Here is a 24,905-nt window from a genome sequence, read left to right on the forward strand (position 1 = left end):
AAACGGCGCGGTGAAGTACGCGCTCACTCCTCAGCTGGCGGCCTCCGTGCCTTTCGCTTCCACAAACTCCACGGCTTTTACTTTGACGGCCTGGATGCTCTGCGCAGTGCCGTGCTTCTTCTCGTACTCCAGGTAGCGCTTGAAGAAGAACTTGATTTTCTTGGCCGAGACGCTCAGGTGGATGACTCGATCGAACAGCGCCCTGCAAGAGGTCCAGGAGAAGGGCGCGTTAGGAACGGACTGCTTTACAAACAGTTATTACACTTTGTGTCTTTTGAGATCGTCATTCACTGGTACTTAAACGGTGCACTTCTTAAAAGTTGTCAGTTTTAAGTGAAAATGCAAAACGTCATTGTGTTTTGGGGTTCCGTTCATGAAACTGCATCGTTTTTTGGCCGGTCATCCACATGGTGCTGCCTTTTAGGAGCCGGAAGGTATTTATTTATTTATTTTTTGAGAACGGGTTCCAGAGTGGAGAAATTTTAAACTGCTGCCATGTGGATGGGCAAAACTAGCATTTGCTAAAAAAAAAAGAAGAAAAAGATGTAATTCACCCGATAACCCTGCGACGCTGCAGCAGGACATGCTTCAGGTCCTGCTGCAGAAGCTACTGATGCCATTCAGTTCACTAAGGCCAGATGTTGGATTTCTCCAGAACCAGAATTCTTGGATGCTCCGTGTCTTATTCTCTGTTTTTAGCTTATTTCTATGGCAAAGTTAAAGCGCCACCCGTAAGCCTGGCATATGGACTACATTGTTTTGAGTCATTTTTATGATGCCGTTTTGATGGGACACTTCAAGAATGGCCGGGAGAAGAAAAAGATTGTTTTGGCTCGTGTGGACAGGGCCTGAGTCTCCGTGGAAATGGGGGAAACAACTTTTCAGATATGCTGCTACTGTGCTGTTGTAAATAGTTCTTCTGCACATGCTCAGTAGATGGAACAATAACAACAACGTTTTCCTCCAGAGTGCCATGACTCCCAGTCCACATTCTCCCGGGACTTGGTAGTTTTACAGTTGACGGTCACCGTGACAACAATCCAATTCGGTCATCTGTCCATACCAATGTCCGTGTGCTCCAATCGTTAATGTTTAACATGTTGTTCCCTGCTGCATGTGTGTTTGGGTTCATTACTAAAACAACCAAACGCACTGACTTGTGGCACAAAAACACACACGTGGTGTAAGAGTTACAATATTTTGGTATCTCATTGCAGATTTCTACAGTGACTCAATTCACCATCAAGTGGTATAAAGTGGTACTGCAACACAGGACGACCCAGCTTATCATTAACTAGAAAATGTCTAAAACTACTCCAATGCAATCATGACAGCAGCTTCTTCCCTTTCTGTTGTTTTCGGGTGTTTTTCAATGTTTATTTATATTTATTAACAATATGCAATTCTGTTTCCTTCGATTGGGACGATAACTATCGACGGAGGTTATCTGATGGATGTTCCAAACAAATAGCCGAAAATGTGAGTTTTACATACTTGTTTGATAAACAGATATTTTATGCAGGCAAAATTAGTGAAATGACTGCTATTATGATTAAAATGCGGTTCTGGAGTTGTTCTTACAGCAGTAATGTGTCCGGCTGGTTTTGGTGTGTTTAACAAGGAATGAGTTTACACTTTTTATTTCTATTTTCAGTAATAATAATAATGAGAGCAACCCAAATGGAGTGAGGAGCTTTTGTTTACCTGACTTCCTTCTGCGAGCCATGTTTGACCATCAGGTCGATGAAAACGGACCACAGGTCGGTGCGCTTCGGGTAACTCGTCAGGACTTTGTCGAACATGTTACGGCCCTTCTCTGCATCGCCGTACCGAAACTCCAGCTGAGCGAACTTGGTGATGACGTCGACGCCTGAGGTGGGACGACAATAAAAACAGATTTATATTGTGTTTATATTTAGATAGTGATCAGGAAGTCTCAATGGCTCCACTGATTATCGTTACATTTCAAGATAAGCAATTATATTCTATATATATATAAAAAAAAAAAAATCACATCTAAACATCATTGCAAGTTACTACTAGAGTCTCATCTTAAAGTCAGACCTTTCATGCAGATTTCTGCCCGACAGTCGCTTTAAAATGTGTCAAAAACAGCTGCAGTACTGGTACAGCTGCTGACAGTAACTGGAGACTGCAGTGTTCAGACGCCCTTCAGCGACACTTGCAATGTGACCTGAGCGGCTGCGCTTCAATTAGCAAGCGTCCCACTCCTCGAGTGCACGGCGGTAACAGATCAAACATGGCGAGTGTGCGCACGGCTTTTCAACCCGCAAGTCTGCACAGGCCATCTTACTTTCTTTGCTGGGTAGGCTGTTTAGCGCCCTCTGGAGGAGAGTGCTGGCGGCGTCGCTCTGACCCTGCTGGAGGAGGAACGTCCCGTAGCTCAGCCACACCGACTTATTCTGGCGGAAACGCTTCACCATGGTTTTATACAGGCCCTCTGCCTCCTGGAGGAAAATACGAACGGTGAGAAGAAAAAAAACAAAAAACACAAACAACAACCCACACATGTATTGGAAGAACAGAGAAATATATCAAAGTGTAGAGCAAGGCTGTAGGTAAGTCCGCTCCCAGAGAAACGTTTCCGGACCTTGGTTTTGTCCGACTTGGCGTAGATGTCAGCCAGCTGCTGGTAAACCGGCATGGGCTCGCAGAACTGCACGGCCCGATCGAACACCTTCCGGAGAGTGTCCGGGGTGCCGTACATGTTCTCCAGGTTCAGCAGGGCCACCCACACGTTCAGCTTCTCCTGCTCCTCCCTGACCGGCACAGGATGCAGTTCAATACGAGGGTAAAGTGACGAGCCGTTTCCACAGGTCTTGTTCCTTGGGGCGAAACAAGACCTGCTGAAGTGACTGCTGTATTTGGCGCAGTAGAAATAAAATCTAATTGAATCATATCCATTACTGATTTTTCACGAGTTCATTTAGATATCGATCATGTCTTTCGATAAAATAGATATTAGTTTTGAACTCAATTTCCACCCCTTGTTTTCTTGTTAATTCCTTGTAAAAACCAAAAGCATTGGAATTAAGGCGTTCAAAATAGACAAACCGCTTTTCCCTTTATGCTGCACCGACGTACAAGTATTTGAGCTTCACACTGGCATCTTTTCCATAACTTTTTAAAACAACAACTTAAAGCTCTTTGTTAAAACAGTAAAAAAACAACAAAAGATTCTTGATACAGTTTGTGTATTCTTATTCTTATTGTTCTTATTTCCCAAAATTCCTGGCATGTATCTATGTCCACTCCTCACAAACCTTTTTTTTTTTTTTTTTTTTTTTTTTGACATTGACCTGAGCGGAGTTGCCCTCCAGTCCCGTTACCTGAAGGAGATGGTTTTGAGGGCCCTCTCGGCCACGGCCCGGGCCTGTTCGATCTGCGTGGCCTGCAGGTGGTGAGCCATGTACTGCAGCCAGAGCAGCGAGCTGTTGGGCGACGCCAGCAGCAGCCGTTCGAAGGCGGTCGCGTCCTCCGGCCGCAGGTTCGGATCCATCAGCTCCGTCTCCCGCTGAACCAGAGCCTTTTCTGCTGCCTTGCTCTCCTGCTCCACCTCGTGGTGCGACTTCTTCTTCTGTGACTGTCGGGGCAGATTAATGGAGCTGTAACGGGCCGCTCGGGTCAGGGCGGAGGACGCTCCTTCACGGACGCCTCACCTTGGCGCTTTCTTCTCGCTCTTCCCCGTCACTGGAGTCTCCGGCCTGCGCGGCCGAGGCCGGTTTGAGGGAGCTCAGCCCCACGTCCCAGGAGAAGCTGGCCGCTACCTGCAGTCTGGAAGGACAGGCTGAGCTGGGTGGAGGCTGCTGCCGGCGAGTGAGAGACAAACGAGGTTTCAGACAGGCGGGAGGATTGTATTGCTTGTAATGAAAAGGGTTTTTCCAAGGGAAGACAAAAAAATCTCACAGTGGCAGGTTCGGCTTTTTCTTTATCCTCCTCTTCTCTGAAATACACCTCCACCCCGCTGTCGTTGTCGTCGGCCCTCGTTTTCTTTGCGTCCTTCTTTTTCTTCTTTGGGTTTTTGGAATCGGTTGGTTTCTGGAAAGTTAAACAAGATGAAGGTTCAAAAATGTCCAACAGAAAAAAACATACCGAGAAAAACGGCAGAGCCAAAACAGATAAGTCTGATCAAAGACATGATGCAGTAAATGACGGATTTACATAAGAGGTCTGAGTATTTACTATGCAATGGAAAAATACTGCGTGAGAAAATAAAAGTGCAACCCAGCGCTGCAGTTACCGGCTCGCTCTCAGACAGGCTGCGCTTCTTGCTCTTCTTGAGATCGTGTTTCTTCTTCTCCTCGTCGACGAGTCGCAGCGGCAGACCCAGAGACTCTGGAAGGACGTCGGGCTTCCCGCTGTCCAGAGGGAGCAGGGAGAGATCCACAAACTCCTCCTCCATGTCAATACTGAGGACGGAAACAGGACGGTTGCACTGAGGACTCCCACAAAGACTGTGTGTGCGTCGCCACAGAGGGCCGCAGCCCGAGGCGCCGTCGTACCTGAGGACCTTGGTGGTGACCAGGCTGTTGGCGGGCAGGTGAGCCGACAGCACCTTGTGGTTGGTGACATAGTACTTGGTGGACTGCTGGAGTTGTGCTCTTCCTGTGATGCTTCTGGAAAGCCTGCAGGTGAAACGTGTCGACCAGATGTGACGTCAGGCGGTGAAATCTTTCCAAAACAATCAGACTCTGCAGTCTCAGCTTCGTGTGTGTGTGTGTGTGTGTGTGTGTGTCGTGCTGGGCGAAGGGCTGAGTTACCTGATGAAGACTCCCTGTTCGCTCACAGACCTGATGAAGCCTCTGATGATCTGGCCCACCTTCAGCGTGTGAAGAGACAGAACCTCCGGGTCTTTCGCCGGCTTGGCTTGCGGGTTTATCCTGGAGGAGCACGTTGTATTAAGACACCCGCTCTCTCACTGAAAAGTCACAAACGCGGATTTGAAATGACGCCCTCTCTCACCTCGACGGACGCAGGGACAGCTGCCACTTGCCCTTTTCGCTTTCTAGGAGGAAACATCTGAGGACAGACAATCAGGCAGGGACTTTAAACAAAGTGCGTTTCATGGCGGAGTCAAGAGGGCAGAGTCTGTTGTTGCAGCTGAGACGAATTACAATCCTGGATATAATCCCAAGGAGTGTTGTAACTTTTCACATAAGCTTTCTTTTTCTTTTTTTTTTAACTAAACATGTCAGAAATGCTGCAGGTCCCAAATATTTATTGAAAAGACAAATGGATGTGCATTATCTACTTGCTGAAACAGCTAAAATAATGTCTAAGTGAGAAGAAAGGTTGAGTCTGAGAACGCAGACAACAAAGCTCTAAATCAAAATGTAGTTTAAGCATTTTTTCAGCAAAGTAAACACTGAACTTCTCCACCACGTCTCAAAGTTTAGTTTCAGGACCTTTCTTATCTCTGTGATCTGCAGCTGGCTTCGTGTATTCATCTAAGAATCACACGTCTCTGTAAAAACAATGGTCATTCAATTTCTTGTCATGTTTTTCGGCCTAAATGTCAGGAAGTGAGCCTGAGTGAGAGAAAAAGGTCACGGCTTGCTTAAAAATGTGTATAACTTCAGAATAATAAACAATAGGGCATCAACACTGCAATAATTCTAAAGGAAACGAGTGAAAAAACACAAAAAAATAAACTTCCGGACAAGTGATGGGGGATGAATTTCATTTTTTTTTAACTGGAGCTGGAGATTCATTGTGTCTAATTATACTTGAGCAATTATTTACATTTTAATACATGATAAAAGCAGAAAAGCAGATTTATCCACTGACCTGAGTATCTGATCTTTGCTGAAGGCCTCCAGAGGGTTGGGCTTGTAGGCGTCGGCCAGGTCGGTGACGGCGACGGTTCCCATGGAGCCGAAGGGAAGTTTAACCAGGAGGCCCATCTGTGGCAGAACACTGGCCACCGTCCCCAAAGTCACGCTGCCTTTCACCAGCTGATACACATCTGAGAGTGAAAACAGAGTTTCACTAAACGTTTGTGACTCCTTTCTATCAGCTAGTTGTTGAGCAACGGTGGTACCGATTCCTGTGGTCCATTGAATTTTTAATTTCCAAAACGTTGACACGTTTAGATATCTGTACATTATTGACCCCCCTCTCCCTCTGCTCAGCCCCCCTCCCCCTCTCGCTCCGTCTCACAGTTTTGACGTCATAATACGGCGCAGTTATATCAGCAGAGCTGAACCACGGATGTTTGTTGATTTGTTGATGCCGTCCCAAATTCAACGTGTTGCAGCAGCTTGGCTGCTTTGTTTCGTTTTCCTCCTTTCCCACATCAAGGAGAAGAAATAGACGGAGACATGGATTACTTCAGTTTTTGTGCTGTATTTGGACTTCAGAAATATTTCCTCATTCACCATGTGAAAGCAGAGGAGCTTCCTTGTTTGCTGTTTTCAAAACACCCATATTAGAAGACTTTGGAACTCTACAGTGTAATAATAAAATGTTATAAACACGGTCTCTACCAAACAAAGACACACTGAAGCTACATACGGCAGCGCTACTGCCGTTCTTACTCGTAAAAAGCACAACAGGTTTATATAACTTTAGAAGCGTATAAATGTGAAATGCGAGTCCTTCGGCACCATGTCCTCATACCCCTCTGTTTAAAGTGTGCATCTGTAAACGCTTCGTTTCGAGGGGTGAATAGCCCTTCCCCTCGGCCCTCAGCCTCTGCGCAATAGTGAAACGGGACACCCCTCAGACTCTCGTGAACGCGCATTTTAAAGGGGTAAGATGAAGGGCTGAGGGGGAGAATAGATACGCAACTGCATGTCAACTGCAGGGGGGCATAAATAAGCACATGAAGTGAAATTAGGAGTGAGGCGAGTCAGGTACAGGCGCGGGTGGAAACCCGGGAAGCATCACCTATGACATGAAACACCTGATGGCGAGATGCGTTTGTACCTGTGAGCGACAGCACGAAGCGATGAGGCTTGAAGCTCAATTCCACCACTTTAGCTCGGACGGCTTGGCCCTGCCTGTACAGCTTCTCCGGGTGGCCTGCATCCTGAAAGCATGGTCCACAGGTAAATCTCGGAAATCTGGTTTTCTGTCAACACCGAGTCCGATAAACTGCGACTCCGTGAGCCGCTTTCCACTAAAACGTACTTTAGGATCTTTGATCATGGCCAGGAGATCGACCGTCCCGGTAATGCTGGGATCAGTGGTGACCTCCAAACACTTCCTGTCGGGGTGAAACTGCAGATGGAAACACGTTAGTTGAATATTTGCCCACACGAACACAGATACAGGTCTCTTTTCAAAATATTAGGGAAAAAAATTAAATAAATTAACACTATAATAACTGTAATTAGCTTATCTGGCTATATGTTTCAATAACTGACTGTGTTCCTCAGAAGTCGATTTTCATTTGTAAAAAGAAAAGTGGAAAAAAAAACAAAACAACCCAACAACATACAATTACAAAAACTTACCTTTGATACAAAGCATGTGATTTCCTCTCCGGCCTTCAACTGGCTCAGTTTTTCTTTAGTCGTTACTGATTTGAACTCACTGTTCTCCAGTTTGCTTCAGAGAGAAAAAGAAAATAGATACAAATGTAAATGTTTGAGGAAAAATGGAGGGAAAACGTGCGTATCAGAGGAAAAAAAGTCACAAAGTCTCGGCTCAGATTTCGATAAGAGAATAAGGGTTATACAGCAGGGTTGAATATTAAGCTTTCCATGGTGGATATAAAAATAAAACTTCAGCATAGAGTTACCTGGGGATGAGGGTGAGCTCCGAGATGGTGAATTTAAATTTAGGATGGGAGAATGGTAGGAATCTGAAAGAAATGCACACAATCTTGTTCTTAAACTCAACATAAATTACTTAAAAAACAATCTGTGTTGTGTTTTATGTTTTATTGTAAATTCAGCTCATAAAAAAACACACATCAGCTCCAGCCAGTATGATGCTGGTCATAAGAATATATATGTGCAACTGTCACAGCTGCTCACCTTATTGCACAATTCTAACTCCTCTCCTTTATACAGATAATGAATGAGGTCAGAATCACCTGTGACTGGAGGCTTCCCGCCCTCCGATGACCCTGGCGGTGACCGTACTCCCCACCTTCAGCGAGGACGTGGGGAAGGAGCCCTCTCGCACGTCTTCGGGCTCCATCACCTCGGACACGTGCACGCGGCCGGCGCTGCCGTCGCCCAGCGTCAGGTGGACGCAGGTGGGCTTCACCGCCTTCACCTGGGCCTGCAGCACCTCGCCGTAGCAGAAGCCTTTGGAGCCCGACTGGTTCTCCGAGCTGGTGTGCTGGCGCTGCGGCGCGGCGGCGCGGCTCCACGCCAGCAGGGGGAGCCCCCGCAGCTCCTCGCAGGCGGCCTCCAGCACTTCCACCTCCACGGTCGCCCCCACCTTGATCCTGCCGGACTCGGTGGGGAAAACCTCGTTGAGGTGGCTGCGGGCTTGCACCACGGCCAGCTGCGCCGTGTTGTGCAGGGAAACCACGGCGAAGTCGTCGTCCACGTGCTGCACCGCCGCGGCGCATTTTAACCCTTCAGTGAGCTGCAGAGGAAACACAAAACACCCCGATCACAACTGGACCGCCCACCAGAGGTGACATCATCCTTTACATATAGGTTGTGATGTTAAATGTGGAAGGAACGCTCACAGATTTCTTCTTTCCCAGCAGTTTGGGATTTAAAGTAACGTGGACACAGGAAGCCAAGACGTCAACGTGGAGGATGACGGCGGTGACTTTCTGTCCCTCAGTCAGGTTTACGCCTGAAACACACACAGTTCATATAAAAAAAACGCAACTGGTAGAAAAATACAACAAAAACAACCCGTCTCTTGTCCGTGGGAGGCTCGCAAGAACATTCACTTCATTTTAATTTGATCTGTGTGAAGGGTGTGCAATTAAAAAACAAACAAACAAACAAAAAAAAACTACTTTAATTTGTTCTCATCTCTTGGTTTTATTTATTTTTTTAAGTTGTACATATTCTATATATCATTCCGTAGTATTTATAGGGCAGACATGAACGCGCTACTGGCTTCAGCCTCTTATTTTTGTTGGTCATTTAAAGTGAAGAGTATTTTGTTGGCGTTTGTATTTTCTGCGTTTTAAACTATGACCAGACATAAACATTCATTCACTTAAAACGTTTTCAGATGTTGAATGTACACGATAACAGTTACTGTCAAATAACCAAATAGTTTTTTTACCCAATTTATTTTAACGTTTGTCTATGAAATGTCGAAATAGAAAAAAGTGAATTTACACTCACAGAGATAAGATAAATGAGATATGAAATGAGAAAAATGAGATAAAAACAGCTTGAGAATCCGTTTTTTTTCCTTCACTAATCAAATTTTGGAGTAAAATGATTACATTTCGGAGGTTTCTGTCGCTTCCAAATGACAAAAAAAATTAACAATTAATCCAATTTCACAACAGTAACTCAATTTGTTCTGAAAGTAATTGGTTTATAATGGAGAATCTTAATAAATGCCATTATTTTTGCTACTATGATAATAACGAATACATTTTTATTATTATTATCATTAGTAGTAGTATACAAGCTAAGAAACTGTAAGAAACACAAAATGTATAACCGTTAACATCACTTTTACTCCACACCTGTATTCTTCTTTATTTGACAATTTAACACTTTGCAGTTATTTATTCCTCCTTCCTTCTTTCAATCTTTGATTATGTTGGTTTACGTGTTGTTTTGAACGCGTTGAGTCTGTTTCTATACGTAAATACATCGGAAGTATTCAGTGTCGTTAAGTTTGTCGGTGCGTTTCAGCTGGTCGCGGTTTGGTCCTCACCCATCACGTGGTGCTTGCTGGCCTGGATCGTGGCTCCGGTCAGGTCATCGGACTTGAACGTGGCGCCGCCGTCCTTCACGGCGTCCACCGTCAGCTTCAGCCTCTGAGCCACGCACAGAGCCGCCAGGGCGGGGCGAAGGCCGCCGTCATCTACGGAACGGGAGACGGGAAGGAAGTGGCCAGAAGCGGCAGAGTCAGTTGTGCGGATCCAATACGTCCCGATTACTTTCAACGCCGTATCTCATGAGAACTTGTTCTTCTCCCTCCACAGAGAAAAATCGAGCCCCCCCGTACCTCTTCCAGCCAACATTTCAGACACGGCTCTCCTCTCCCGCAGGCCGTGGATCAGCCTCATCTGGGCGTCGCCCTCCGGAGACGTGATCTCCGCGATCTTCAGCGTGACCAGGAAGCGCCGCTTCTCCTCGTCCAGATTGGTCACCTTCGCGACGACGGTCTGTCCGAGCTGGAAGGCGAGCGCCGTGTCGCTGAGGAACTTGTCGGTCATGGCCTTGGAAGGGAAGCCAGAAGGGAGCGATGATCGACACATGCAGAGCAAAAGAGAAGATTCCCCGGCTTCATTGCCCTCGTCTCACCGATTTGGGCGCGAGGCCGACGAGGCCGTGCGGGAACTCCACGAAGACGCCGTACGACATGATGTTCTTGATCCAGCCGACCAGCTGGATTCCGACGGAGATCTCGGAGAAGTCCTTGGCGACCACTCCTTCCTCTAAAGACCAACGTATCGCCGGCTTCTTGGTGAGAGACTGCGAATGAAGCAGCTAAGGAAACCACACAAAACTCCTGCGCTTCATACCTTGACAGATTTCTCCCGTCCCAGAAGGACGTCAGCCACTTCATTTGCAAGAACAACCGGAGAGAAGTTGGAGCTGAACACCAGACCTGCGAAATCGTTCAAACTCAAGACGAGGATACGATATTGTGTTTGTTTCGGTTGAAGCAGGTGAGGTTCGCGATGACGTCTCCTTCCTGCAGGCTGTCCAGCAGCAACGGGCAGTTGGACAGGTGGTCGGAGAGGTGCATTGTGGGCAGCGTGGCGCGGACCTCGTCGGGTAGGATGGACACCTCCAGACCATTGGCAGACTTCTTCAGCACCTTCGCCTCCAGACTCTGAATCGCACCGGACGACACGGAACGTCAGCGGCAAAAAGGCAGACGGGAGGCGAAAACGCAGCCGGAGATTTCCCCTCACCTTCCCCACCTCACAGTCAAACTGAGGCTGCGCCGCTTCTTCGGTTTGCTCTTTGAACACCGCCTTGAACGACAGCACCATTTTGGCCTTTTCGGGGTCGCACTGGAGAACTTTAGCCTTCAACACCTGGAAAACAAGAGAAACTCATCAGAACCCGAAGCAAAGAACTTGTAAACAATCGCAAAACCCAACGGAGCAGAAATGAGAAGCAGATGAAGAGATATCCTGTTAACTACGTTTGAAATAGTGTAAACTGTATTGGCTCTCTAATTATAGAATAATTAAATGCATTTCAACCCTTTTAGTTCATTAAATATACAAATTTAATAATAAAAAAAAGCTGTGCATACAAATACTAATCTTTACGATCGTCTAAACCCAAAACTCCCCCGAATGTTAAACAGTTAAAAGTTAAACATACCTTGAAAAAAATGGGGCAGAGCTCTCACTTATTGTAATTTTTCAACAATTCCACAGCCTAAAATATCTTAACAGATGCAGCCACCTTGAACGTGACCACAGTCAGAAAAGATTGAAGTGAAAATGCACCTGATTTAATAAACTTACCTTAAAAACAATGAGCTTCTTTTTCATTACATTTACAACCGTTGATGGCAAATAATCCTATGCTGGTATATCTTAGTCATAATTTCGTGACGAGGACGAAATGCACAAACGACAACGTTACATTTCCTGGCGCCTGTCCTGGCCTCACCTGTCCCACGTAGAAGACGTCCTCCGGGGAGACGATGGGCTCGGTGCTCAGCTCGCTGAGCGGCACCAGGCCCTTCACGTTGTTGTAGAAGCGAACGATGCAGCCGAAGTTCTTGATGCACACGATGAAGCCGTGCGACACGCGGCCGGGCCGGGCGTCGGCGTAGCTGAGGAACGGCGTCAGGGGGCTTTCCATCAGGGCCTTCTTCCTGGTGAGGTACAGCTTCTTGTTCTCCGGCTCCACCGACAGGACCTGGGGGCACGGCGACGCAATCAGACACCGACTTGGGCTTTTCCGAGAGGCGACGGCGTCGGGCCGTTCGGCACGTTGAAATCCACGGGGATGAACTGACCCGACATTTGAGCTTCATGCCCACGGCGTACTTCTTCTCCGGGTTCTTTAGGATGATGTCTGAGAGGTGCGTTCGAGGGATGAGACCTTTAATGTGGTCGGACAGATGCACCAGCATCCCCTGAGACAGCAGCACTGACACCGTGCCCTGAGTGGAAACAATTAGAGAAATGTCTATTAGAGTAAGGGTGTGGAATACATTTCCGTCCAGGCGCCACATTCAGCCCCATTTCACCGGAAAATGTCTGTATTTTCACAAAAAAACTAACATTTACTGCAGAAAATGAATCCAATCTTAACATAGAGCCAATTTTAATGAAACCTTCTGGTGCATGAGAACAGTTCTCTACATCTATGAGGAGTTTGCATGATCTTATTCCAGCTTCCTTCCACAAACAAAACACTTAACTGGTGACTGAAACAAGCGTGTCTGATCTGACATGGGTGAATCCTGCTCTTTCCCTACTGCAACCTAGGATGGTTTAATAAAGCAGGCAAAGATTATGAGTGAGGTTTCGGTGAAAAACGCACATTCATATGACCAATTAATGTACACATGGACGTTACTGTGAAAAGACCTGCTGAGAAATGTCAGTCTAATTATATAATTATTCATAATAGGAGCCGTCACGCACTCATTTAAGAATTTGTTTGTTTCTTCCATTTACTGTAACACTTCTATTTCAGAGTCACGGTGAGCTGGAGCCAATCAGAGTCCCCCCCCCCCACACACACACACACACACACACACTCACCTCCACAACCTGGCCAGCCTGCAGGTCATGATATCTGTAAAATGGCTTCTCGATCACACTCCTGAAATCAGACCAGGACAAGATTGTTATGGGTAAAATCGGTCAGGTCGACTTCAAACACGCGTGGATGACGAGACACTACGTACATGCGTAACGTGACAAAGTGAATCTGGTCCATGGGGCTGAAGTCCAGGATCCTGCAGGTGTGCTCGGGCTTGGCAAACACTTTGGCCTCATTCAGTTCATCTTTTGACTCTTTCAGATGGTTTTTCTGTCAAAACAGAGAAAACAAATGTTATTAAAACTAGAGCGAAGCCTTGCAGCACTTCTGAAAACCTTGTCATGGCCGCTCATTCCCGTTTTAATGAAAAGAAAAAAAAAAAAAAAACACAAATAAAGACGGACTCACATGCGCGAAGGCCGGCGTTTTGTCTGGAAGCTCCAGCGTGGCTCCAGACATGTGGTGCATAGCGGTCATCCTGCAGTCTTTCACCACCTCGCCGATCCGGTCTTCTCCGGCCGGCGCGGGTTCGACGGAGGCGCCGGGCTGAGTGAGGAAGCTGCGCAGGCTCAGTCCCACCAGACGGGTGGTCGGGTCCACGTACAGCACCCGCGCTCGCACCTGTGCAAGAGCAGGGGAAATGCGGTGAGACGTCAAGAGTGTGAACGTGAACCGAAGTCGGGAACGCCGAGGAATGATGACTGGAGCCGGCGACGGGTTCCCCAGGAGGTTTACCTGAAGTCCCTCGGTGTAGCTGGACTCTTGTTGTGGCTCCGTGTGAAGAAAATCCACCTGGCCAGTGAAGGAGGACAGGAAGTCCAGGAGGAGGCCATGCTTCGTCACCTAAACGGAGGAAATTGTTTTGGAGCGCAAAGAAGGAAGGTCAAAAGTCAAACACTCACCGGGACAACAAATCAAGGCAAGAAATCTGGGTGTAAACTGTGGCGTCAGACCTGAAAATAAACATTTATAGACCAGAAGAACCATTTGGAATTAACTTTAAATAATCTTGGGCCTAAATAGATCTCAGATTTACAAGTTGAACATGAAACATCCAGACCCGCTGAGGTCCTCAAGAAGAAGTTTAATTAATGTTTCGGAGTCGGACGGAACAAGGTCAAGCAGCTTTTAGTTCCTTCACTCCTCACCTGTGGAACGAACCTCCTGCTGACACTCACTTCTTTTATATCAGGACTTAAAACACTATTATTGGCCCTCAATTAAACAATAGAATTCATTAATTTCATTTCATTCATCTTGATAAAGTTCTGCATTATTTCTTCTCATTTCTATGCTGTCCTTAATTACCTTGCTTTGATATATTTATTTCATTTCTGTAAATTCCCTCGTGTCTGAATGTTACTATATAAATGCATTGGCCTCGTCTCTTATGTCACATTTGCTCATGTTAAGCCATAATAATGAAACTAGCGATTGCCGAGTGCGTCTGGAGAAAGCGTGTGTTCTACCTTTTTCACGGTGGCGTTGACCAGGAGGCCCGGCAGGAGGCTGGTGAGGTTCCAGCCCTGACTGGTTTCAGCACAAGCCTCCGCGATGGCGGCCGGGTTGATGGAGAGTTGAACCACGCGGCCGTCGTTTTTTACCGCGTCGACCTGACAAGTCACACAGCGACCCACATTCAGCTCTGGAAACACAAAGAACACGCACAGATCAGAGTCACATCGTGAATTTCTAGTATTTTTTTTGTTTGTTTGTTTATACCACTTATATCTTTCAAACCTTCGGGATTGTTGTGTTTCGCCGTGACGGCCGTCTTCAGCAGGAACGCTTTCGTTCCGCCCAGGCCAACGTCGACCACATAGCCGTGGTCTTCCACGCTCTCCACACAGCCACTCAGCACCTGAATCGCACAGTCGAGTGGTTTGAAATGAAATGTTCACATTGTGTATGAATTAAATGATGGACTAAAGGCTCAACTCGTTTCTCCCTCACCATTCCAGCTGCTAAGGAGCTCGACGTCAGACCCTTGTTGACCAGTTTGGGGTTGATTGACAGCTGGATGCTCATCGACCCACTTTTAGCAACGTCCAACTTGGCAACCGCACACCTGAGCACCATGCCGGGGTGGAAAAGGTGTTGAAGGGAATAGATCTCCTGTTCAGCAAAGAGTGGACAAAGACTCATGTCAGACTCTAAAGCAGGTATCATCACCCCCACGACAAACCTGGAGCCAAATTCATACGAATATTTAACTTGTAAAACCATAAAATTAACCCAAACATCAATAAAGAAATTCACATTAATGCTAAACTAGGTGCATTTCAGTTAAAACTTTTCACGTCAGTATCTTTGGCTTATATTTCTTCCCAAATATGAAATCAAACTGATCTTTGCTTCGCTTTTTAACAGCTTCCCCCATGCCAACGTCGCACTGCACACGGATGTTTTCATCCTCCATTCATCAAAATTCACTTCTGTGTGTTTTGCACACCAGCATACATAAACAAACTTAGCATCTTCTCCTACAGTGTAAACTGACTTGCGTTACAAGACACTACGAAAGCGCACAAACTATCCATTTTGCGCGATGCGGCACCAGTGAACCTGCGCTCCGAGCCGTCTGCCGCAGACCTACCTCAGTGTCCACCGACTCCAGATGCTCATTGAGCAGCTTGGTGTACGAGTCACAGATGTTCCTGATGCTGAGGAAACCCTGCAGGCCGCAGGGCAGGCCGACCGTCATCTCGAAGTCTGACACATCCTTCACGCAGCCGAGCAGCAACATGCCCTCCTTCACATTCTGAAGGGAAACGATGGGACACATTTGACTGCGAGGAGGAAACAATCTGACTGACTGAGTGTCGCATTAAGAACAAGAGCAATCAGAGATTTCTGACCTCCGCTTAGGGTCGACATGGACACGGGGAAATGACACATATCCAGATCTACTGCCTTTGTTCATTTAGTCAAAAAGTCAAAGTCAGCTTTATTGTCAAGGGTGCTAATATGTATGACATACAGCACAGATGAAATTTCAGTCCTCTCGGACCCACAGTGCAAAAAGGCATGTAACAATACTATTAAAAATAACAATTTAAAAATATATACAACATATAATCATATAGACAGTAAAGTGACAAAGCTTGGTGATCCCATGATTTTAGTTCATAATTTAAGAGAACACAAGATGAGACAATATTGCTCCATTCACCCACATGATCATTGGATCCAGAGTTGAAGCCTGGCTGATCACGGAGTTACACTCTATCTGGTGGCTCACTCTGCTGCTGAGCAATGGAGCGCAGTGGGACAACACAAACTACACTTCTATGACTCCATTTCCCACAGTGCGCTTGTCTAACTAAAGTGACAGGATAAGCATGTAACCTTTTTGAACTGGATCCCCACCAAAATTTAATGGGCTCTCCCTTTGATCGAAATGTACCCGTGTAACAATTTCCATGAAGATCAGGTCATTATTTCAACAAAGACAAATAAATGTGGGTGATTTTATAACCTCCTTGTGGAATGTAATGAATTGAGTTAACATGTTTTGATAGATTTGAAGCTTTGCAAAAAATTGCATGAACTCAGCGTATTGCTTGAGGTGCACAATGTGGCATTCATGTATTGACTGCATTTCTTTTTAAGGATGAACAAGAGCAATCAGAGATTTCGGATGGCTGCCAAAGGTTGACCTGGACTCAAAAAAAAAAAAAAAAAAAAAAATAGAATCCTCATCCAGAATCCAGATCACCTCTAATGTTAAAATGGTTTTTGCTGGCCTAAAATCTATCAGTGATGACAATTTGGTTGAGATCTGTCATACAGTTTTGACGTAATTCTTAAAAAAGCCTATAAAACAAAATCTGAATCACCTCCAAAATTTTATAGAACGTTCCATTGCCTAATATCTTATCTGTGGTGAGGACTTCAACAAAATCCACTCAGTAGGATGTAATCTTGCCAACAGACACACATACAGACAGATAAATAAATATACACCGATGATTTTGTTACGTCCTTGGCGGAGCTACATACATTGGATCTGTCATTGGGTCAGCACACACGGATCCGAGAACTAAACAAAATAACCTTAAACTACCAGAAAAGTACAAAACGCTACCTTGGCGTGCAGGATTTCCACAATTTTTGCGGCTGTGTTGAGGGTCAGACCTCCAGCACGTCTTTCTTCCGTCTTTTGCTTCTTGAGCTTCTTGCTCTCATCTCTGGCCGCTCCTTTTCGTTTCTTAGCGTCAGCCTGTTCATTTGACTGCAGAAAAATAGGGAAGGAGACGCTATCAAAATAAATGCATTTAACAAATGTTTCTGGCACCAAATATGACATTTTGATTTGGCTAATTTATCGAGGCGAATCCAAAATGACTTAACATGATGGACATGGTGACGTTATTTACAAGAAATGTTTCTCCATCAGGTCTTGAACTGTACCTGAAACAGGTTGTCCACTTCTGTCCGCTGCACCGCTATTTTGCTCTCGGTGGGCTTCTTCGCCACCCCTCCTCGGGGGAAATCCTCTTCCATTGATGCCATGTTTGATAATAATTATCTGATAAAGTCAAAGTTAGAGAGAGAGAAACAAAGTGAAAAGGCTGATGACACATCATCGTGTGAAGAAGGTAAAATGAGGACTGAGACAGAGCTTAATCAACAAAACTGAAGATATACCAACAAAGCCTACTATTATTAGCAGTAGTATTCATTTGTGTTTCATTACCTAATTTAGAGGTCTCATTCCCTGGAATGCCACTTTTATTTTGAAATCCGTGTGCTCTTACGGTAATGCATTGTGTATGGCCTGTGTTTCCCGAAGTGGTCATCACAGCAGCTCCACATTGCACAAATAGTTAAAAATAGTTCAAATAGGATAGTGGCACACAAAAGAAATTAATATGTATACGAAAATATATGATCCATCGGTCTATTCAACAAAAACACACATATACACACTGAAACCCAGATGAGGGAAAATACGGACAGCAGAAGTAATATTTTAAATTATTCCGTGCGAGTGATGCTTAAAGGGTAAATGTGTGACAGTTCTTCACAAGACTACAAGGGACGTACAGGGAAATATATAAAGAAAAAAAATACGATTGTAAGAATCATCCGTTTTAATTCACGTCAACCAAATTATTACTTATTTCGAAAATCTACACCAACCAAAACACTGATCTCGCTTCTCGTGAAAGTGCGATTCTAATTTAACCATTTTTGCAACCCAAAACCTAATCTGACAATATCTACAGCCCAGTAAGCCCCAGAATTTAAAGAGTTCTACACTCACATGTTGTTCAGCAACACGCCATGATCTTCACCCGGAAGAAAAACCCATGAGGGTGTTTCATATTCTGCCCAATCACGGGCCGGGCAGAATGATTGACAGTATTTTCAGCGAATCAGTGACCGCTTCCTCTCGCCAGTTTGACTGACATTGAGTCTGGCCAATAGAAACTCAGGATTGTGTCCCCACAGGGGCGGGACGTCCTCGTGATTGTAGCTTTGCGGCCTCTGCTGAAGGACACTTTCCTCAATCCGGTTCCACAGCGGTCGTGTGTGAAAGGTAAACCTTAATCTGTCCAAAAAATAAAACCAATTTATCCCATTTGGTGTGTGCAGAATGCCGATTGGATTTTAAAACGCTTTTATGATGCAGTAAAATTTAAACAGGAATGTAATAAGTTGAATTAACCTGCAAGCTAACTTAGCATGCTACCGTCTGTGCTAAAGAACAAACCGTGCTGGATGTGAGAGATAAAAACAGATAAAAGTCACAATGAAGTGTCTTTTGTATGTTTAATTCACAACACGCTTGGGTGTTTGTGGCCGTAATCTAACTGGTTTGTCCTATTGTAGAATATACTTGCGACGTGAAAGTTGTTTTGAGCTAAATCTCGAGAAAGGTTGCTGTTTGGTTTATGTAATTACTCAACAAAAATATATTTTTAAGTTATGAAACTATGATTAAATCGGCATTAACCACTGGAGCTCATATTTCGTTTCATGTCTTGCTTCCAAGGTCAAAAATGTTAATATTTGTAGCCATATTTCTCCTGTCAGGACCAGTGAACAGCCACCATGGGAGGACACGATGCAGGAACTCAGCACCAGTTCACTGGGTTCGCCAGATACTTCAATTCATACACCATCATAGGAAGGAGGAATGTAAGTTGTGCACCATATTTATGAGGAAATCAAACATGCGTGCGCTGATTTGTTTCCAATTTGTCTCCAGTGTGTCCTGGCCACGTATGCCTCCATAGCAGCCATTGTCCTTTTCTTCAAATTGAAGCCCAAGAAGCAAGCCGCAGTCACAGAGAAGTGATCACATGTAAGTATTTGTCTTATCTCTAACCCTGCTTGAGTTCCGTGTGACTGTTTTGACTCCAAGTGCCTTCTTGCGTCCTTGCAGGTTTCCGTTTGACCACCATTTCTCACAGCTGAGGGTGGGGAGAGCAGCTGGACATGCTTGTTGTTAAATATGATCGTTTGGTTTTCCCATGTAAACAATAAAAACATATATGCCCCAAGCTTAGAAAACATGTTATTTTTATTTACAGTGTGCACCAGTACAAAAGTCTATATTACAGAAGTGTCAGCCATGAACAAACACTTTGTGATTCTTTTCTCTGGAGAAAAACCTGCTTCATCACGCAGGACCTGGAAATCGGTTTACACTAATTCACAGTCGGACACATTTGCCAGTTAAACTGATAATACAGTTGTTGATCTGAGTCCCATAATTCCATCATTTCATGATCCAGTGAGTTGATTACTTTTCAGTCTCAGGGGTTGTAGGCCCCGGCGGCCAGAAGCAGGTTCCTCCGAGTGAAGTGGAGGTGGACGACGGGCGTAGATTTACTTAAGTAAGTGCCCAGAAGGAGCTCCTGGGAGTTGTCTTGTAGATGGATGTGTCCCGTAGCTGCCGTGAAGTCGTCCGTTTCTAAATCGTCAAAAGCTTTCATTGCATCCCAGAGCCGAACTGTGTTGTCCATAGAGCCTAGAAAACAAAGTAAAATCACATTCACTGTCTTTTGTTGTGCGGTATTATCGAGTACAGGTGCATCTCGATTCAAATTCTGAGGCTTAAATATAGTTCGGATTACTCAAAGTGAAATATTTAAAGTTGTTTTCGCTGAAATAATTTCTTAGCTCAAGTCCGTTGAAGCATTTATTGTCAGAATAAATATAGTTTGTAGGTCATGAGTGGAATGAAATCCTAAAAACGATTCACTCTTCTCTAAATAGTTTGTATTTCAATCATCCAAGCTTGTCGATGTTAAAATGTATAAGTGAGAATGAATGCCCACCAGAGGCGAGGATCTCGGAGTCTCGGCTGAACTTGAGGGAGTAGATGGTGTCTGTGTGGCCCTTCAGCTCTCCCACCATCAGGCCGTGGCCGATGTCCCACAGGAGGACTCGGCCGTCTGTGGCTCCCGACGCCAAAAACTTCCCGTTGTTGGAGAACGCCAGTGCGTGGATCGGCCCCTGAGGGACCAAACGGGGTCAGTACTTGTTCCTGGAGCATTCGCTTCTGCGGATTGGGCCGTTTTAGAAACGTGAAATAACCTGTAACCCGACACTGAAGTTTTGAGAAAAACTCAAACTGTCTAAACACAAACCAGGGGGGGGGGGGGCATCCAGAGGAGGGAGAAAAAAAAAGAAGGTTGGAAACAACCGACTTAATTTCATTCTACCTGTGCAGAGTCCTAAATCAAACACATCAAGAAGGAGTGTTCTGAATTCTGACCTTATGTCCGGTGAAGATGCGCACACAGTTTCCATTCAGGACGTCCCAGAGGCGAATGGTGCGGTCCGACGACCCCGTGGCCAAATAGTTGGAGTTTGGATGGAATCTGGTGCAGGTGATGTCAGCCAGGTGACCAGCAAACATCCTCAGAGGCTGGTAGTGATCCGTGGCCCACAGGCTGGTGGAGGAAGCAGCAGAACACACAATGAGAGGCGTCTGAAGAAGAATCCAACGACAATAACCTCCACGTCTACCAGAACACAGAAGAACAGGCATCAGAATGACCTCTGCCGCTTCTTACCGAGCGACTCTGTCGTGTCCCCCAGACACAAAGTAGTATCCGTGGGGGGAGAACTGTGTGTCCCACACTGGGTAGTTGTGGCCTTTGTAGCCCACCAGACAAGTAAATGTTTGGAGGCTCCACAGTCTGATTGTTCCATCTTCAGAACTTGACAGCAAGTAGTTCCTGGAAAAAGATTAAATATACATTCACTTCTGCTTTTTTCTAAAACACATTTTAATGGCATGTCGGACGCGGGCCACTGAGTTCTACCTGTCGGGGCTGAAGCTGATGCCGTACACCGGGCCGCTGTGTCCGTGCAGGATCTTCGACTCGCTGGCAGTCTTCTCGTCCATGATCCTCTCCAGCACGTCGTCTGACTCTTTGTCGATCAGGTTCAAGTCTTGATAGAAGAAAAGAAACATTTAAGATGCACAGTTTTTCTATCCACCCGGCCAAACAGCAGATGGATGGCGAGTCTCGCTTTGGCTCCAAAGCAGCAGGAAATGTCCGAAGCTATTTCATGAACTGTGGTGTGAGGTACCTGCTGCCGATTTGACCTTGCGGAGCTTTTTGGGGGTGAGGCTCCACACTCGTACCGTGGAGTCCGCGAAGCCGCCTGCGACCTGGCTGGAGTCGTCGGTGAAGTCCACCGCAGTCAGACCCTGCAGATGACGAGAGGAGGGAACGTCGGCGTCTCACAAAGCAGACAGAGACCGGCCGCAGTCACGAGGGTTTACCTGGTACGCATTGAGAAAAGAGTAGAAGCAGATGGAGGGGAGGTTATCTGGTCCCAGGCGGATCTTTTTGGTGGCTTCCTTCATGTACATGATCTTGTCCAGCTTGTCCGAGTCTTTCAGCTCTGGGAGGGGGATTCTAAAACAAAGCAAAAAAACAAAAACTGATGAGTAAACACTGACACAATTTAGACCTTATTCAGAAATGACTTCAGAAAGTGTTGAACTTATTTAAAGGCAGTGATGGGATGTTGCCACTAGAGGGCCTGAGGTGCTGATGCACCATGACATCCTTAAAAATTAATTCCCAACATCAAAACCCATTGTAAAGTGATTTAAAGAAGATTTCCCACCTGGTCTGTGAGGGAGCATTGGGATCCTGCTTCTTGCTTTTGGAGCCCATGCTGTCCTTCTTGGGCTTCTTCTTCTTGGGCTTTCCCTCCTCGTTCTCTGCCTCCTCGTCCTCGTCGTCAAGCGGAAGCTCTATTTCCGGTTCTTTTAGCAGTCCGTAGTAAACCTGCAGCAGGGAGACGTGTGAGTTTCAGGGGCAATAAGAACACCGGCGTAACGCTGCGTGCGGCGTTCGGCGCTCACCTTGGTCTTGTTGGCCTCCCGCTTGGCTTCTCCGGCCAAGCTGCCCGACATGGCGTCGATCTGGCTCTTGCTCCGCGGCATGCCGTCGAAGATGTCGATGTACAGGTGCTCCTGGATGATGTTCCAGATCTGGTTGTTCTGGCGCTCCTGCAGGTGTCTCTTCAGCAGCTGGTAGGAGTCACGGGATATCCGCAGGACGAACTTGCTGGTGCGAAAGTCCAGCAGGGTCTCGTTCCCCCTCATGTGCTCCTTCTTGGTCAGGCTGGATAAAACACGCAGGTCGTCCACGTAGTAGCACTCCTGGTCGCCGCTGAACCTGAGAGTAAAGACAAAGTTGAGCAAAAAGTACGGACGGAGCGAGAGCGGCAGAGCTCAGTGAGGCCACTCACTTTTCAAAGAAGGCCTTGGAGACAGTTTCATGATTGTTGTACACCAGCTCCAGGTACATGTGGACAAACAGCGGGTAGAAGACCTGCGACAGTTCTGCCCGATGACAATCCAAAACCGTCTCTATGAACTTCTTCAGGCCGCTGTAGTAGACTTCATACAGAGCTGGGTCTCCCTGCTGGCTGTAGGCTGACAGCACCACGTTGACGTCTGGCTGATCCTCTGCACCGGCTGCTGGACGAGTGACACAGAGACGTGGAGATGGGTCAGCAGCTGATGGCATTGCTTTTAAGAATTTCCACCCGTAGCGATACTGCAAATGTACTTTAGATAGATAATAACAAGGGAACTGTCATTAATTCACAGTCTAAATGGGTTGGAAACCTGAAAAAGACTGAAAAACAAAATTTTAAATCTTTGTTTCACTGATGATAGCCATTTAAAGTCCATACGGAGAAAATAAAACAACCAAAATTTAAAAAGTCAAAGAGATCCCACTTTAATTCAATTGTAAACAGCTGTCTTTTGGGCTATTCTGTCTGATTTGTGCTTCATATTTGTATATTTTTTAATATATTATTATCATTAATGTGTTGTTGAATTGTATTTATAGACAACATTTACCTTAGTAACCATCTACAACTATATGGATGTATTTTTTATTACACTGTCGTTTTATTAAAAGTGCTTATAATGCTTTATTACAGTTGTATTAAAGCTACTCAATATGGATATCTGTTGATATCCCTCTATTTCATTGCGTATGTTTAAAAACTATTTAATGTGGTCTTGAATTGAGTGTTTTAAACACACCCTTCTAATGAATGAATCCTCCAAGTACACAAAAACACACTCGACGTGGGTCACATGGCCACTTCCACTCACTGTAAGTAGTTTGATCTCATTGTTATGATTACATTAATCATGTCTCTGCATCACATGGACACAGGAGAAGAAGACAGGAGAAGCTTCGCGTCACTTTTTACTGACGAACACTTTTTTTTTTCGAACCTTTACTTGACGCCTGAGGGACTGAAACGGTCACTCGGCTGAGGAGAGAGCTCGCATCCACGCCTCCGAACTCCCCAGAGCCCGCAGCACCCCCGGCCCCGGTACCGGAGGAGTCAGCCCCCTTGCCGTCCAGGGAATCCTCCGGTAAGCCCGCCTCACGCCGCAGGATGTCCACGGACTCGGTGAGTTTGTTCTTCTTGAGGAACTGAAGAACCGCCAACAGGGTCTGCTGGTCCTCCGGGGGTCCCGCCGCCGCCGCTTTGCTGCTCCCAGACGACGAGCTGGAGCCGGGGGACGTAGACAGCGCCCTGCCATCATTCGCGCTGTTATTTGTTAGTCCGTCGGCTGCACTTTCTGATTTTAGGTTCTTTTCTTCGACCGCGTCGACCAGTCCCCCCTGCACGGCCGCCATCTTACAAATGAAACGCGCATGTGCGGATCTGAGAGCGGAAACCTCCGAGCGGAGAAGATCGGCGCATTTTATTGGTCCTTACTGCTGTACGTCAACTGTTCAACGACGTAGTCCCGCCCCCTTCGCGGACAAACGGCTCAGATCGTAACACAAAAGGGGCGGGACTTTGGTTGATCACGTCATCCGTTCATCAACGTCGTCCTTCCCCTCAACGTAAACCTGTACAGAATGCGTTTTCAAATACCACGTGAAAAAAGGAAACCAACAAATAACAAAATAGTTCAACACACTGGTGAATGTGAAAGGTTATTTCATCAATTTCTAATTTAATGGTGCGTTCATTGAGCAGTAAACTCACTGACTCGTTTCTATTGAGTCTTTTCTATTCTATTCTATTCTATTCTATTCTATTCTATTCCAGTGGGAAGTTCCTTCTTAGACAATTTATTTTTCCAACCAGAAAGTGTGAACTTTCCCACGTTAGTTAGTCATGAATGCACTGGATGAAATAATAAAGACATTATTGATTTTTCTTAAATCCCGATGAATTTGCATCTCACAACAGCTAATGTATGACAAAATATTGCTCCTCGGTGATAATGATTAGATACATTTCATCATATTTAATAAATAATATTCATAAAAAATAAATGTTGACGTGATTATCATGTTACAATATCAAGTTTTCCTTCTTTGAGTTGACTTAATCAAGAAACAATAATTTTGTTTTGTTTTGTAAGAATGACTCAGTAGGACATCATTACAGCTTTGCTTTGCATGCTTTATGAAATATTGTCTTTCCATTTTATAACATGATGAATCATTATCAACTGTTAAAATGACCTGATTTAACACAATCAATACATTTTTATCAAATCAAATT

The 24,905-nt window shown here is 45.6% G+C and overlaps 3 protein-coding genes across 8 annotated transcripts; 1 reads left to right on the forward strand and 2 right to left on the reverse strand.

Moving 5' to 3' along the window:
- Positions 1–28: 28 nt before the first annotated feature.
- pdcd11 (programmed cell death 11) lies at positions 29–18,161 on the reverse strand. Of its 6 annotated transcripts, none has more exons than XM_080520434.1 (36): positions 18,139–18,161; positions 17,283–17,400; positions 16,957–17,103; positions 15,466–15,630; positions 14,823–14,984; positions 14,610–14,730; positions 14,339–14,514; positions 13,605–13,712; positions 13,278–13,490; positions 13,015–13,139; positions 12,869–12,929; positions 12,115–12,261; positions 11,763–12,014; positions 11,048–11,173; positions 10,771–10,965; positions 10,431–10,601; positions 10,132–10,345; positions 9,838–9,987; positions 8,672–8,784; positions 8,063–8,565; positions 7,766–7,828; positions 7,479–7,572; positions 7,153–7,242; positions 6,949–7,051; positions 5,809–5,986; positions 4,984–5,040; positions 4,782–4,901; positions 4,524–4,646; positions 4,262–4,430; positions 3,928–4,059; positions 3,681–3,827; positions 3,351–3,604; positions 2,612–2,846; positions 2,315–2,468; positions 1,705–1,870; positions 29–202 (listed from the first exon to the last, which is right to left on the reverse strand). In XM_080520434.1, exons 2-36 carry the CDS (start codon positions 17,382–17,384, stop codon positions 31–33), a joined length of 5,508 nt encoding a protein of 1,835 aa, XP_080376560.1. In that variant the 5' UTR covers positions 17,385–17,400; positions 18,139–18,161; the 3' UTR covers positions 29–30. The 6 variants fall into 6 exon arrangements, with proteins under 6 accessions (XP_080376560.1, XP_080376562.1, XP_080376564.1 ...); XM_080520436.1 differs by lacking the exon at positions 18,139–18,161 and adding an exon at positions 17,569–17,695 and having other exon boundaries at positions 11,057–11,173; XM_080520438.1 differs by lacking the exon at positions 18,139–18,161 and adding an exon at positions 17,569–17,695 and having other exon boundaries at positions 2,612–2,780; positions 3,681–3,824.
- Positions 18,162–18,339: 178 nt separating this feature from the next.
- atp5md (ATP synthase membrane subunit k) lies at positions 18,340–19,391 on the forward strand. The gene is made up of 4 exons (XM_080520453.1): positions 18,340–18,414; positions 18,912–19,016; positions 19,087–19,182; positions 19,264–19,391. The coding sequence occupies exons 2-3, from the start codon at positions 18,930–18,932 to the stop codon at positions 19,174–19,176; spliced, it is 177 nt and encodes a 58-aa protein (XP_080376579.1). The 5' UTR covers positions 18,340–18,414; positions 18,912–18,929; the 3' UTR covers positions 19,177–19,182; positions 19,264–19,391.
- A 50-nt stretch (positions 19,392–19,441) lies between these two features.
- taf5 (TAF5 RNA polymerase II, TATA box binding protein (TBP)-associated factor) lies at positions 19,442–24,022 on the reverse strand (the record flags this gene model as incomplete). Its single annotated transcript, XM_080520442.1, has 11 exons — positions 19,442–19,851; positions 20,162–20,339; positions 20,602–20,779; positions 20,903–21,067; positions 21,155–21,284; positions 21,426–21,546; positions 21,622–21,757; positions 21,972–22,135; positions 22,213–22,528; positions 22,602–22,830; positions 23,611–24,022. The coding sequence occupies 11 exons, from the start codon at positions 24,020–24,022 to the stop codon at positions 19,637–19,639; spliced, it is 2,244 nt and encodes a 747-aa protein (XP_080376568.1). The 3' UTR covers positions 19,442–19,636.
- Between the last annotated feature and the right edge of the window lie 883 nt (positions 24,023–24,905).

Source organism: Blennius ocellaris (genome assembly GCF_963422515.1).
Source record: "Blennius ocellaris genome assembly, chromosome: 3".
NCBI lineage: Eukaryota > Metazoa > Chordata > Actinopteri > Blenniiformes > Blenniidae > Blennius > Blennius ocellaris.

Excerpts from the sequence above, each read along its gene's own strand:
- pdcd11 (XM_080520434.1), bottom strand. The coding sequence starts at position 17,384 with ATGGCATCAATGGAAGAGGATTTCCCCCGAGGAGGGGTGGCGAAGAAG. Across the intron at positions 9,988-10,131 it reads TGAAATGTTGGCTGGAAGAG|ATGACGGCGGCCTTCGCCCC; the intron begins GTACGGGGGGGC and ends CCCGTTCCGTAG. Across the intron at positions 8,566-8,671 it reads TGCTGGGAAAGAAGAAATCT|CTCACTGAAGGGTTAAAATG; the intron begins GTGAGCGTTCCT and ends TTTCCTCTGCAG.
- atp5md (XM_080520453.1), top strand. The coding sequence starts at position 18,930 with ATGGGAGGACACGATGCAGGAACTCAGCACCAGTTCACTGGGTTCGCC. Across the intron at positions 19,017-19,086 it reads CCATCATAGGAAGGAGGAAT|TGTGTCCTGGCCACGTATGC; the intron begins GTAAGTTGTGCA and ends ATTTGTCTCCAG.